This window comes from Hippocampus guttulatus, chromosome 1, assembly GCF_054856545.1.
Source record: "Hippocampus guttulatus isolate MCC_2025c chromosome 1, RoL_Hgut_1.0, whole genome shotgun sequence".
In the NCBI taxonomy this organism is placed as follows: domain Eukaryota; kingdom Metazoa; phylum Chordata; class Actinopteri; order Syngnathiformes; family Syngnathidae; genus Hippocampus; species Hippocampus guttulatus.
The window spans coordinates 9,197,470-9,212,495 of record NC_141261.1 but is presented as its reverse complement, the minus strand read 5'-3'; the positions used below and the strand labels follow the sequence as shown (position 1 = coordinate 9,212,495).

At 43.8% G+C, this 15,026-nt stretch overlaps 1 protein-coding gene across 2 annotated transcripts in view; it reads left to right on the top strand.

Annotated features, from left to right (window-relative positions):
• The window catches only part of mtcl2 (microtubule crosslinking factor 2), a 56,111-nt gene extending 41,628 nt beyond the window's left edge, over positions 1-14,483 (top strand). For both annotated transcript variants that reach the window (XM_086108077.1, XM_086108068.1), the window contains exons 10-24: positions 1,062-1,277; positions 3,266-3,397; positions 4,653-4,757; positions 4,901-5,131; positions 5,916-6,032; positions 6,112-6,279; positions 6,728-6,877; positions 7,002-7,103; positions 7,992-8,056; positions 8,135-8,282; positions 8,745-9,299; positions 9,758-10,025; positions 10,127-10,345; positions 10,727-11,139; positions 11,219-14,483. In XM_086108077.1, coding sequence (XP_085964203.1) covers positions 1,062-1,277; positions 3,266-3,397; positions 4,653-4,757; positions 4,901-5,131; positions 5,916-6,032; positions 6,112-6,279; positions 6,728-6,877; positions 7,002-7,103; positions 7,992-8,056; positions 8,135-8,282; positions 8,745-9,299; positions 9,758-10,025; positions 10,127-10,345; positions 10,727-11,139; positions 11,219-11,362 — 3,033 coding nt within the window. In that variant the 3' untranslated portion in view covers positions 11,363-14,483. The remainder of the gene's footprint in view (positions 1-1,061; positions 1,278-3,265; positions 3,398-4,652; positions 4,758-4,900; positions 5,132-5,915; positions 6,033-6,111; positions 6,280-6,727; positions 6,878-7,001; positions 7,104-7,991; positions 8,057-8,134; positions 8,283-8,744; positions 9,300-9,757; positions 10,026-10,126; positions 10,346-10,726; positions 11,140-11,218) is intronic.
• The last annotated feature ends 543 nt before the right edge of the window (positions 14,484-15,026 follow it).

The following is a 15,026-nucleotide window of genomic DNA, read 5'->3' as shown; positions in this document are numbered from 1 at the left end:
GCTTTAAAGGCATCTACCAGCAAAAAATAAATAAAAAATCCTCCAAGCAGTGTAATTGAGCACACAAAACCATAGTTAAATTTGTCCATTTCCAGGGATACCAAAATCACTAATTCTTTCCATATCACGTTTGGCGCTCTACCTTTGGGGTGGAGCTAAACATGCAAAGTCATTAACCCTTTCGAGGACAACGGTTACGACAGTGGACAGCTGATCATGTTATCGGGTTACAGGTTGCATGAAAGGGTTAAATGAAAAGTACTCAAAGGACAACCTAGTTTGTGTTTGAGTCAAATAAATTATACAAAATGCTACGTGCCCATCTTCAAAACCCTCCTCAAAACTCACTTGTATTCTTTGGCATTCGACTCAGCATGACTTAGATTTGTTCTTGGTTTTACTGTTTGGTGCTTTCTACCGTCTTTATTACCGATTTGTCTTACTGTTTATTGTGCATGTCATATTGCTCCATGTACAGCACTTTGTATGCAGCGATGGCTGTTTGAAAGTGCTCTATAAATACAGTTGACTTGACTTGATTGTTGGACTTTGTATACTATAGTAATAACTTGGGGTGTCACACTGTTATGAGGTCACCATTAACTCAACTCAAGTCAACTGTATTTATAGAGCACTTCCAAAACAGCCATCGCTGCATACAAAGTGCTGTACATGGAACAACTAACATATACAACAGTAAAGCAACAAATCGGTAACAAAGACGGTAGAAGGCACCGAACAGCAACTGTCACCATCAAATTGACCACGCCCACAATGAAACCTAAAGCCATTCAAAACCGAATCTGAAACATTTTAAGGAAATATGTCCTTTAAATAGCAACATTTTCAGCTTTGCACAGTTATTTGTATAATTCGGTCTAATGAACTACGCTTAATCAATCAGAAAGGGGAACTTTTTTCACAAAGAATCTGGATGAATGACCCCTCCCCATCCCCCAAAAAACAAACAAACACACGATCGGCCTTGCAGATTCTGAACTGATATATCCGACTTGACTTGCGCATCAAATCGTGTCATTTCGCATCTGTGTTCCCAATAGATCTCCGAGCTTTCCGACTTGGCTGACAGGCCTCTGGTTGGCGCTCTGACCAGCAGGCTCCAGGCCCTTCACGGCCAGCTGCAGGTCTTCGTGGAGCACGTTGACAGCCTGGGGAAATCCTCACTTGGTGAGGGTCAGTCTTCAATGACCTCATCAGTCAATGTATTATCCTGCTCCGAAAACCAGCATGATGCACTCAAGACTGCAGAAGAGAAGGTAAAAAAGACATGACGTTCACTCCTTGTCATCATTCCTTTTCAATCTGTTTCTTTTTTTTTTTTTTGTTGGTTTTTTTTAAGCTTTTTTGTTTCAGTTATTTTCTCTTTCCTGCATTCTGCTAATCCTACTTTCCGGGCCGCTTTCACCATTCCCAATCCCATCGTTCTTGCACGGGATTTACAATGCATGTTCAAATCTGACTCATTCTCATAAAAACATTTTTTTTAGGATTTGCCAATGTCCTAAAAAAAAATATTTGTAAATATCACTTGTTAGAAAGAGTCAGAATTGAACTGTTTATGTAAGCTTCCCTCTGTGGCCTCCGCATGCAGTTGGATCCACCTCCTAACCCAATTTTGAGACACTGCCGTGGGCCTCAAATGGAGCCTGGTTGTTGTTGCATGAAATTGCTTTCATGTTTATGTGCATAGTCTGAATCGGAACTTGGCGATTTTATTTGACTGTAATTATAGTCATTTAGTCATGGGCTCATGGATATTGTACTCTGCATGCTGTTTCAGATCCATTTAAAATCTACATGTGCACTCTATGTGGCACTTACCAGTAACAGAGCAAAACTGTCTCTATTTTACATTTTAAAGCATCCAATTGTGAAATCAAACTGTGCCTGTTAAGTGCAACATTAAAATACATCAAAGTTTTATTTGTAGATTTTTTTTCTCTATTTTTTATGGTTTCATTTTGAATTTAATGAACTCTTTCTTCGTGATTGCTACATATTGCTGGCGTTGGGCGAAATCCTCGCGTCTCCAAAATCTCCAAAATCAGCACGACTGTGGAGTCAAAGAGAGCAAGCCATTTTAAGCAACCTTAGCTTGATCAATACTTTATTTAAAAAATGAAAATAGCAGATCCACATAAGGATTGACAAATAGTATTTATTTGCGGGGGTGTGGGGGGAGTTGAGAAAAATCACTGAATTTGGAGGTTGCAGCCCGATGCCAGCAAGATGCTAATTATCATCTTTGTAAAATGTATCACTTGATGCATTCAGGTGACTATGATAGTAATCACATCCAAATTGAGTAATCACCAAACACCTAAAAAACAAACAAACAAACAAACAAAAATCATCATATGAGCTTGTACAGAACAATGCTTTTTTTTCTCTCTGACGTCAAAACAATAAAGAACTATCCAATTCTGGTACACTTATTTTGTTTCTATATTTATTATGTACCTATTTTCAGGCTTTTTCAAAATACATTACCTTGGTGGGGAAAAAAATGCAATTTGCCTTAAATGAAATTTCTATTTCAGTAATATATTAATGTGTTGTTCATGGATAATTTTCCAACGAAGTGAAATAATTTTTTCGACTCCATTCGAGGCCAATTCTGAGTCCAAACACCCCCCCCCCCTTCTTTCTTCCTGTTGTCCTTTTCTCTGCATGGGCACCATAACACTTGGTCTTTCACTCCCTGTTGCCCCCTTTTTAATACCCCCACCCCACACCACCCCTACCGGCTGCCATTTTCACGCCCCGCCCCCTCATCTTTATCACACCTCACATCTCTTTTCCAACGCTTGGTGTTGTGTCCCTTGCTTTGACCTTTCACCCATACTCTTTCTCTCGCTGTCCTTTCTCTCCCCCTTTCCCCCCCTCTTCTGCCCACTTGTCTACTCTTCTGTGTCTGTGTCCTTCCCCTCAGCCTTTCATTATTTCCTCCGTTTTGCTTTTCTTTTTTTTCTCCACTCTCTCCTTCTCTTCTCTGACCAAGCTCTTTTTCCTCTACTTCCTTTTTTTTGTCATGTGAAAGCCACCAATTGTTGTTTTTGTATGCGTTTGTTGAGTACATATAATTTATCTCGCATTTGTTCCATTGGCTTCTTTTATTTATTTTTTCTTTCTCTTTTTTTTTGTTTGGCTTGCATTTCCGCCTTCTGTTCTCTATGATTTCTTCGTTCGTATGTTTGTTTTTCATTTCTTTCTTCATTGACTTGCCCACGCATGAATGCGGCAGCCTGATTGTAGGGACCGGTTGCAGCCGGGGTTCAAAGGGGAAACAGAGGAGAACGGTCACGGTGACGACAAGAAAAGACAAAAGCACATTGCGCAAACAGAGGAGGATGAAGAGGAGACACAAGATGCACTGGTAAGTCACGCAAAAGGATGATTTAGCACAGGACGCTTGTTGTTTTGGTCTTTTAGCGCTTAGTCATACTGCCTTTGTGCAAAATTGTCACACCGGAGGCAGAAGAGTAGCGCTGGCTGACGTTCACCCTGAGTGAAATAGTGCTCAGCTATTTTCGGCAAGCCTCGAGGCAGTTCCCAGGCCGGCTAGCAGAGATAGGGCTCTATTTTTCCCAAACAATGTAAGTTCTGTGGTGCGCACAGCAGTGATGGTGCTACGCCGGGACTAAGGGGGGCTACACGCCAGATATCTGTGCAACCCCAGTGAAGCCCATCCAACATTTTATTTGGCATTCTAAAATCCATCCATCCACCCATTTTTCGATCCGTGTATCCTCACAAGGGTCGCGGGGGGTGCTGGAGCCTATCCCAGCTGTCTTCGGGCAGTAGGCGGGGGAAACCCTGAACCAGTTGCCAGCCAAACGCAGGGCACATAGACGAACAACCATCCACGCTCACACTCACACCTTGGGACAATTTAGAGTGTCCAATCAGATTGCCATGCATCTTTTTGGAATGTGGGAGGAAAAGGGTTACCCGTAGAAAACCCACACAGGCCCGGGGAGAACATGCAAAATCCACACTGGGAGGGCTTTTGATTGCAATTTATGTATAAATTACTCTTTGACACGATACACGATGAGAAGTATATATCAAGGGGCAATGGCAGCAAGTACACCACAGGATCTAGGAGGTAATTTCTTTTTAATGTTCATGACAACTACAGTATTCACAGTCAAATGCACACCTAAACAATTTAGAGGCTTCAATTAAGATAGCATTCAGGTTTTTACAACATGGAAGAAAGATTGATAGCCCGGAAACAAAAACGTCTGTGGAAGTACTGGGAGAACTTCCAAACTCCACACGGATTCGAACCCCCAACCTCAGCACTGCGGAGTAGACGTGCTATTCATATGTCAGCGCTTAGTGGTTGTTAGGAATCAATTATGCGCAATCATGAGCAGCACGTCCCTTTTAACTCATTCAGTACCAGCCAATTCTGGACCAAGTCTGAAAAGACGTTTAAAAACGTCTTTGGGAGTGAATGAGTTAAAGGGTTCGTTATGTCTTCCTCACACTCTCCTGTTGCTTCCTTCCCTTCCCTTCATCGCTTTCCCGCCACCCTGTTTGCATTCTTGTCCGTTCTCATCACACATCTTTCTTTTTTCCCTGCCCACCGTCTCCAAACTCGCTTCCTGCCCAAACATGTCCAGTTCGGTGATTGCCGTGCCAAGCCGTGCGAGGTACTTGATTCCACTCAAGCGGCGTCGGAGAAGGAGACAGAGACTCAGAGAGAAATGAAACTGAAACTCTCACAGGTCAGTCACTGGTAAATTATTTCCTGAAAAAACAAAATGGCACTCAGACCTCCACCAAGGTCATATAATCCTAATATGCATCAACATTACATGATGAAAAAACCCAGTCCACATAGCTTTCAAACTCTTTGTCAATCCCTCAGCTCCATGAGGAGCAGCAGAAGGCTCTGCTCCGCCGGGACTTCCAGTTGCAGAGTTTAGGCCTCCAGGCTCGGCTCCAGCACAAGTTATGGGGCCAAGAGAGGACGCTGCTGGTACAGGAGTCTCGGCACCTCAAAGAAGCGTTGCTGCTGCTCAGCCTCAAGCTACGCTGCTTCCTCAAACACTGGAGGCTGGACTGCAAGAAGGACATGGAGTGGAAAGACATCCTGGAGGTACAAACTTCTCCAGTCATGCAATGACAGCATCGTTGCTCCATGGATATTAGATTAAAAAGAAAAAAAAACGCACAGTAGATCTCAAAAGACGTTTTTCAAGTATGACATTGTAACATGGAGTATCAGCTAAAAGTCGTCAGAATGACACTGTCGTGCTTAAGTTGAAACAGTTAAGGGGAAATCATTTCCTAATTGTCAGAAAAGAAGTTTTCTCGTCTCTGTTTAGTCTCAGCCCTCTGTCACATTCTGCAAAATAAATCTAAATCCTCAAATAAAGACTACCGTATTTTCCGCACGATAAGGCGCCTCAGAATAAAATAGAAGCTACAATAGTGGCTGCGGTTGCGTTATGCATCCACTAGATGGAGATACGCCAAAGGGAATACAATACAATACAGCTTTATTTATATAAAGCTTTCACAACCGCTGCAGCTGTTATAAAGCGCTTTACAGAACATTTAAAATAATGCGTCCAAGAAAATCAGAATATTGGTCCATATATAAGACGCATCGGATTATAAGGCGCAATGTCGGGTTGTGAGAAAATTGAATGCTTTTAGGTGCGCCTTATTGTGCGGAAAATATGGTACATTTAACTCATTCACTCCCAAAGACATATTTATATATTTTTTTCACACTCCACACGTTCAACCCCAGATACTTTTTATTTTTCAGTTTTTCCAAGACTTAGGGTAAAAAAAAGGGGGTCTAGAATTGGCTGGTACTGAATAAGTTAATATCATTGGAGTTTAACAATCGTTCTCTATGTTTGGTTATCGAGATGAACAACCTAAAGGACCTCTACCTTTTACTGGAGGCGGATAACCTGACAAGCCCCGTCCACTTAAGCGGAAAAAAGGCCGATGGAGACGAACAAGCACTTGGCCCGGCAATCAAGGTTGGCGGCGCGTATGCTTAAACGCACGCTTGGCTATTTCCAACACACTTTCAACGTGGATGCATTTTGCGCTCTTTAGTTGAACGCCGTGAGCAGCACTCTGGCGGACCTCAAGGTAGCGCTGCAGGACCTGAGTGGCGAGCTGCGGCAGGAGCGGCAAGGCTCCCAGGAACTCACCCAGCAGTTTGCAAAGGCCAAGGCATCGTGGGAAGTGGAAAGGACCGAACTTAAAAGCCTCATCACTCAGGTGGGCAAGGAAAAGTGCTGTTCTTGATGTGCTGTATAATAATGAGAGCACTGAATGGGTCCTCGAACCCCGTTTTTTTTTTTTATTTTATTGGAAAATCATTGAAAAGAAAATCAAAGTCTTTATTGTGAGAAATGGCTAATGTGATCAGTGTCTTCTCCGAAATGAATATCAGTCATCATTAATTGTAACATATGAACGTAGCTTGAGCAAATTTATTTCAAAAGTGCATTGGGGCAAACTGGTAGCCCTCCGCATTAATCAGAAGCCAAGAAGGAGCTCTTGGTTTCAAAAAGGTTGGTGGGCCCTGGTCTACATGTTTCCCTGTGATTTGCTGGCAAACTGTCCAGTGTGTGTGCCTCCAGTGTGTCTCGCTCCACAAAAATGGATGGATTACCACATCTTTAAAATTCTGCGATTCCCCCCCCCCCCCCCCCCCCCCCCTCAGCTTGAGACCAAAGCAGCCAAAGCAGCCTCTCTGTCCTCAGCTGACACAATGGACCCACCTGACCTGAAGGTGGCACTGAAGAGGGAGCGTGAGGAGCACCAGCACCTTCTGGCCGAGTCCTACGCAGCCGTGATGGACTTGACCAAACAGGTGGATGCCTTTGGATGGTGCTTAGATTGAACACTGATGCTATTATTAGACTACTTAGACAGCATGTTGATCAATGATCGTCTTCTTTTCCTCTTTTTTTTTTTTGGGCTCTCTGCCATGACAGCTTCAGATCGGAGAGAGGAACTGGGGCAGGGAGAAGCTGGAGCTGTTAGAGCGGTTCAGCCAGGAGAGAGCACAGTGGGAGCAGAGGCTGAGAGAGACCAAGGTATGCGTGCAGTCGTCTGTGTGTGTGTGTGTGTGTGCGTGTGTGCGTGCGTGTGTGCGTGCGTGTGTGTGTATAGATGAAAAAGTCCAAGATAAGAGTGTGTGCCCTGCGATGATAGAAGTGGATGATCATCAGTGATAAGAGTTTCCTTGCCAGTCCTTTCATCAGATGTGTTTCTGTCATGGTTCACCGCATTTCCCCGCTACCTTTGATGTTTTTTTATTTGTATTTTTTTTTTGAAAATTTATAAAAAGACACTATCGGAGAGTCCTTCGACTCCTTAACAAGCCCTGTATTGACTCATCACTTTTTTCAGCTTTCATGAGACAGGAATTTTCGACAAAGTGTGTTTTATTGATACTGTATCCAATTATGCATAAGAGGTGTGACCCTAAATGAGAAGTGCAATTCGATTAGGGGTCAACGTTGGTAAAAATTAGTCAATTAATTAATGGTTTGCAATGTCAAAAATGGTGTGAATCCGTTTTGTGGGAACGGTTTGAGAAAGGCCCTTTTCTATTCAAGCCTACCAAAGTCCCATAGATGTAACTTGAAGTACTGGCTAGGTAACACTGTGAAAATCTACCGTAATGTGCAATACTCGAGTTTCAGTCATATCGAAGCCACACCCTGACTGACTAACATAAATTAAAATGAGCGGCCACACGTCAGGTTGATACAAAGCAAGATGGATTCTGCTGTCCTTGACGCCAATTTGGGCTCTGAACACTCCATAAGAACAAAAGAGTGTTACTGAAAACATTTGGATTTGACAGCAAAGGATTTGGCCAATGTCCAACTGGTTGCCAGGCCATCACAGCGTTTGAATATCACAAAGAGGTTAAAAAAATATATATTGAAGGCTCTGTTTTTCTTCTGTCTTCACAGCCAAAGTCTTCATGCGCTGAGTCCTCTGCAGACACTCTTGTCACCACTGGAACAGGATCACCAAGGTGAACGCACGGCAGTGTCAATACATGAGGAGTGTTGTTGATCGGCACATTTGAATGACAATCTGTTTTTATGTAAAGGACCAAATCCATACCACGGCTCGATGATCCAGACTTCCGGCCAACAGCTGATCTGAGGGGTTTGGTCCACTTTGCAGCCCCCCCTCCTTTGACTTGTTCACCGCTGAGTGACTCCAACAAGAAGAATTGGACCTGTCTGACTGATGAGGTTAATAATAGAAGATTTTTTGTGTACATGTGAATAGTAAATCCACCTGAGAATCCCCCGAGGATTCAGTTTCACGGCGCTTTCGCATTTGCAGGTGGCTTTCTCTGGTCCAAGTCACTTGATGGGGTTCGTAAACAAAATGAACTAAAAGGCGCTAATGTGAAAGCAACCTCAGTTGCGTTTAACCTGTCTAAAGTGAACACAAAATGGGTGAGGTTGACTTTTGGAGATTTCATCAGATGTGAATAAAACTTTTTTTTTGGAACCGTTTTTTTTTTTTTAATTAAACTGTCACATGAACCCAAAAAGGTCCAGTCGTCAGCATTTGACACATGCAAACCAAATTAAGCGGTCACTTGATCTAAAGTGGACCAGCAAGAGAGCACTTTGAGCAGTTTGACTTGAATGATGCAACTATGAGTGGTTCCTGCTAATCACTTTCCCCAATATGGATTTTTTCAGACTTCGGATGTCGGGGAAACCTGTAAAACCTGGGACGGTCCCAGCGCCAGTGTCTCCTGCAGCAACTTAGTGGGATCGCAGCTGGATCTGGAGTCCGTCCAGAGGAGCCACACAGCTCCAGAAAGCACCGGAATCAGGATGTACTACAGCCCTCCTGCCGTCCGACGCATGGAGCACCAACGAAGTAAACGGGAGGCCAACGGGAACCCCGACGGGAGCTCTGCCCTCGGGCTGACTGTCGCTGAGGCGGGTCCGGCTGAGCCGCCGCAGTCCTCGCCCTGCTTTTCGTCATCTTATGAGCAATGGCTGAGCTCGCTATCCGAGCAGCATCGAGAGCTGCTGGAGAACAGGAGCGCATGCGCTCCTGCTCTCAGCGCTGAGGTCAACAACGGCTCGACTAACGGCGTGGCCGACGGGTTGACCTCATCGGCGTTCCGCAACTTGGAAATGGGTGAGATTGCAGCAAACTTGAGTGATGACATGAAAGAGATGACCAACTGTGTGCGCCAAGCCATTCGCTCCTCATCTCTGGAGAGGAAATCTGGCAAGGAACATGTAAGTCAACTCATTTTTACCCGATTTATGTGCTTTAAATTTTTGAAAGGTTTTAAAAAGGGGACAGTGTATAAAAATGCACTTGCCACCTAGTGGTGAACTAATAGAAAGGAACAAACTCTGGTTGAATGGCGTGCATTTTTAACTACGTGCATCTTTATTTATGTAGTGCTTCCACAGCAGCTGCAGCTGTACAGAAGCACCTGATGGAACATTCATTCATTTTCCGATCCGCTTTAATCTCACACACACATCACATTATAATCTTTGTGTTAAATCTGGAAAACCGTCAGCATTCTTGCCTATTTTCCGAGATGTCACAGACCAAACCAATAACTTAATCAGAATTCTATTTGTGCATTTTTTGCACGATTCTTCTCCATTAGTTGCAGCCCGAGATCAGACTACATTACTTCTTGTAATGTCTCTTGCGCTTCCTCTTTGCCTTACTTCTGCAGGCGGTGGGCATGTCGAGTAGGTCCACGCAAACGGCTGCACAATGCGTCAGCATCGGGCTTCAAACTGAGAACCTCACCAGCAGCAGGGGTGCCGGTTTGCACGCCAAAGCCTGGTCACCCCGGCCCTCCTCGACAACCACTTCTCCGTTAGCGTCAGCCCGAACGAGACAGATATCAACGTCTCTGGACAAAGTTCACAGCCGAATCGATAGACCCTGTTGTTCGCCCAAGTTCGGATCCCCGAAGCTCCAGCGCCGAGTGTCCTCAGGTACTTCCACTTTTTGATCGGAGTAGTAGACTGTCCTCATGCCTCCTGTGATGATAAACTGTTTTTTAAAAAAAAGTATGACCCATTTTGCCGGTTTTCAGGCTCCACCTCCAGACTGGATGGGACTCCGTCGTCTCGAGAGCGCAGCCTGTGGACCCTCCAGCAGAGAGCCATGAGTGGGGGTGGAGGCTCAGCCTGGGCCCGCTCCACCACCACCAGGGACAGCCCCGTGCTGAGCGGCCTCACCGACGGACTTTCCAGCCTCTTCAGTGTGGTGGAACATTCGGGAAGCACTGAGACACTCTGGAGGGGCGACGGAGGTCAAATGCGCCATTTTGACTCGAATCACAGTGACATGCATAATCCATTGCTCTAAAAGAAATTGGTGTTCCACAGGGATCCGTTGTGAGGGCTCATGCATTCATTACTTACAAACAACAAATATCATTTTGCAGATGATACGCAACAATCAATGCTCTAATTATATAGACAAAAAGCGCAGATCGCCTCAAAGGCTGAGCGATTTTTATGTACGAAATTAAAAAGGTATCATATAAAACATTATATAAAACATTCATTAAATGTAACCACTCTTGGCAGAGGTAAAAATTGTCATTTGAGAAGTAAAATAAATTTTATTCATTTTCAGACAACTTTTAAGTGTAACCTGTACACATCATAAAGATCAATTGTGTGTTTAGGTGCCAGTCCAGCGCGACACCCTCACACCGCAGGGAAACCCTCCTGTTCCTCGGTCTGTGCATCTGACCCAAACACTCAACGCCTCGGGGGCCTCGTCCAAGAGTTCCTGCAGAATGTGTGCAGCGGGCGGAGCCAAGGAGGCGTCATCCTGCCGGCAGAGAGAATGCCGAGAGACTCTCTCGGCGAAGGAGGCTTCAATTGCGTGGATGAGCTCAAGCCAGAATGTCTGCCAGCTGCCGTGGGAGGTCTCGGCGCCTTGGCCGGACTGTGCGGGAGCACTGACAATGTGACCAGGATTGTTAACAAGCGGTTCATGAGACAAACGACCGGCGACGAGATGGTCAGTATCATGGGCGGAGGAGGAGGGAAGGACGGGATGGGCAGCACTGGCTCCGCGGGCTCCGGGACAGAGGTGAGGGCTTTGCTTTGACGCGATACTGAAGTCTTTCCATACATTGGGTAGTGAGTGATAGGTGTTGTTTTTGTGTCAGGACGGACCCTGTGACTGCATCGTTCCGTCCAACTGTCCCTCCCGACCATCTCGAGGCCCTCGCACCTCGCCAGGACAGTGCAAACACCGCCCACACGAGTCCTCGGTCTCCATCGAGGAGAAGGGAGACGCCTTGACAGAGTGACATCACTCCTCCAACCGCGCACATACGGACACGCACACGGCACGATTCCACTCAAACACTGCTCACCATTGCCACACATTCACTCCTATCACCTAACCTGCCACATACGTGCACTGCCAAACGTAACACACATTGCTCAGCACATATTTCATGTTACACACACACACACATTCAGTTCCCATTTCTCAGTGTCAGTAGCTCTTAGGCCAGGAGGCTGGGCCATCATACCGTTTAACACTCACAATACTACCAGCAGGACGTTATGATAAATACCACCATGGACCTAATGAAGCCCTCATCCACAGTAGTTTTGCATATCATGTTACGCCACTAAGCTATGACGATAATCTCGAGGGACTGAAAACGAAAGAATGTAGTCCTCGCTCACCCCCACCAGCATTGGCTGCTTTGTCTACAGAAAAAAAAACGAAGAGAACTTTTTATGCTCCAGCGACTCATTTTTAATCATCCTCCCATTTGAAGACCTCAACGATACTCGAATTCTGGGACCTTTTATTCCAAACATGGGACCATTGTGTTATGTAATAATTCGGTGTTTGTAGATTGTAAGGGGGGGAAAAAAAACTATTAGCAGTTACCGGCCAGAGATGTTTTGTTTTGCGTCATGTGGCCACAGGTGAAGTGCCTGTTTTATTTCTTCACTGATGTCAAAACTCGAGCCATGAAGATGACGGTAATGCTGTTGGTTCGGCCAGTTGTTGCTTTGTGCACTCAGATAAGCACTGCTGTGTTTTGGCGCATGGTAGACAAAAGATAATTGTAATGCAAATCTTTTTTCACATGATGTCTGACAGTCTGCTGCATTTTTTTTTCTCTGCGCAAAGCTTTTTGCTGGTAATTAAATTAAAAGGGACACATTATGGAAAATGAACTTTTTAATTGAGTTTTAACAAATATGTGGCTCTCTGGGTGGTCTGCGTGTGAAATTGAACAACCATGTCAATTTGGGCTTTGCTGATTATTTCCCAACATGTGTCTGTAAATAAGTTGTTCTCAACATTGCTGAATCACGACGACACATGCGCGGTTTACAAATTGACAAGTGTACTACACTTGTCAATTTCAACTAGAGTGGATGTTAAATGTTCTATTTTTTTTTTCCTAGTGTTCTGGCATTTTTAAGAGACCTTTTATTCCAGACACCCGGGAAATGGTTTAAATTGTGGGTCAGGGTCGGGGGGGGGGGGGTGAAGCATAATTTCCCTCCTTTACTATTAACAAGTGCATGCCTACCTTAAGCTGTAAAGGTGTTTAATAATTTGGTTACTCATGCAAAAAAAAAAATATCCACTAATTTTTATTCCAATTTTGTATTCCTAATCGTATTAAAAATGTTAAGTAAGGACTGTGACACTAGGAAAATGACCGAATTTGCTTTAAAAAAAAAAAAAAAGAATTCTATCTAAATTGCCTATCAAGAATGCATTCTTAAACCTGCATCTTTTTTGTTTTAAAATCAACACCAATTCGAATACAAAAATGAGTATTCGTCTAACGGGCCGTAAAAAATGACGATAATCCGACTTCACTGAAAAGGCCTTAGCGTCAAAAACATTTCGAGAAAACGTTCACGTGTTGAGGCCCTCATTTATTCATACTGCTGTCGTTTTATTTCTCATACGGTGTTCCGTTTCAAAACGGGTCAGCTCATTGTCATAAAAGAAAATAACAAAACCTTTCAAACTACTTTGCTGTACATACTGCATCTCATTGCATCATCTCCATGATGAAGATCATCTTCTAATTGAAGTGCCTGTCACATTGGCTGCAGACTCCAAACCTAGCAGGCCTTTTATTTCAATGACCAAGATTGTTTTTATGCACACAAAAAAAAAGCTACACTCAAGTACTGTATGTACCAAGGTCGAGGGACAACAAACAAATGGTTTACAGGATTAGGATAGAATGATATGTTGAGTACACATTTTATACCAATGTTTTCTCTGGAAATAAATTATTTTGTCTTTTTTTTTCGATATATATTATCTATATATACGGTTATTTGGAGGCGGGGGGCTATCTGGTCCATTATATACACTATTTATCCACTTTTTGTAATTGGCCATTATTCTTAAACGGAAAGTTACATATCACATTCTAACGTAGCAAATAACGTTGCTTGAGAAAAAAAAATCTTATGTCGATTTAAAATACTCTTAAGTGGGATTGTTGCTAATATTTTATATATTTACAGTATCTTATGTGTTTGTTCTTTGCGTTTCAGTTGCATCGCATATTAGGAAGCACATTTCGCCTTATTTCACACTGATTGCAATGTTTTTACCCGAAAAGGCAGGAATATAAACTGGCAAAAAAATGTGCGTTCAAAATCTTTCTTCTCTTTCTTTACTTGATTCGAAATAAATCCAACAATATGAACTGTTGGCATCAATATGCCGCATTGTTCCATTCCATCATCAATCCATTTCTAACCATTCGCAGCGTTTTGTAAGTGATTATGAAAATAACGGACTCATTGTTCAATCCAGTGTCATCATTTTTTTTTCATTTCATTGATGACACAAGTCACATATTTGCCAGCTGTTGAAAAAAACTACCTAAACATTTTGTCTTCATCAAATCTCGTGGCAATATGTACAATAACTCCTTCGCCGTTCCTTCGTATTAGCGAATATTTTTGGCTTATATCGAAAGACTGGCTATCTGTCCATGAGCTATGCTTGACCTTTTTTTTTTTAAGTAATGCCTCATAAAAAAGGAGAATGCAATGAAGGCCACACGAAAGAAAAAGAGGAAAGCAATTCCACGATGTTGTAGATTCAATAGATTATCATGTTGTTTTGGAGGAAAGCTGAACGTCAGCAGCTGATCTCCAGTCGATGGAGGTCACTGTGGAAATATGTAGCTATCTCCCTTTACTGACCGCACTTGAGCATTTCCTCTGTACATAGTGTATGCGCCTTTCGAAGCGGATGAAAAACACCCTCGCACGAAATAATAAACGTACGGTCATCCCAAAAGGGCTTTTAAAGTGTTTTTTTGTTTGTTTGTTTGTTTTGTTTTTGGACCAATGTAGCTTGTCATCTATCTCTCCATTGTGTTTTGTCACAGAATTCACAAATAAATGTTAGAATTTTCATACGGTTTCATTTTCTTGAAGGTTTTTCCATCTTTTGTCTTTCTTGACTCGATGGATGGATGGATGAGTACATTGATACAAAGCAAATATGTCCCTGCCAATATGTAAATCATGAGGAACAGATACAAGCGGCCGAAATGAGTTTTCTCCTCAGGGTGTCAGGGCTCTCCCTTAGGGATAAGGTGAGAAGCTCGGTCATCCGGGAGGGGCTCAGAGTCGAGCCGTTTCTCCTCCACATCGAGAGGAGCCAGATGAGGTGGCTCGGGCATCTGATTAGAATGACTCCTGAACCCCTCCCCGGTGAGGTGTTCCGGGCATGTCCCACCGGCAGGAGGCCCCGGGGATGACCCAGGACACGCTGGAGAGACTGTCACCCAGCTGTCCTGGGAATGCCTTGGGATCCCCCGGGAAGAGCTAGAAGAAGTGGCTGGGGAGAGGGATGTCTGGGCTTCCCTGATAAAGCTGCTGCCCCCGCACCCCGACCCTTGTTTTTGTTTACCGGATAAGTGGTAGAATATGGATGAGGAACAGACTACTGAAAAC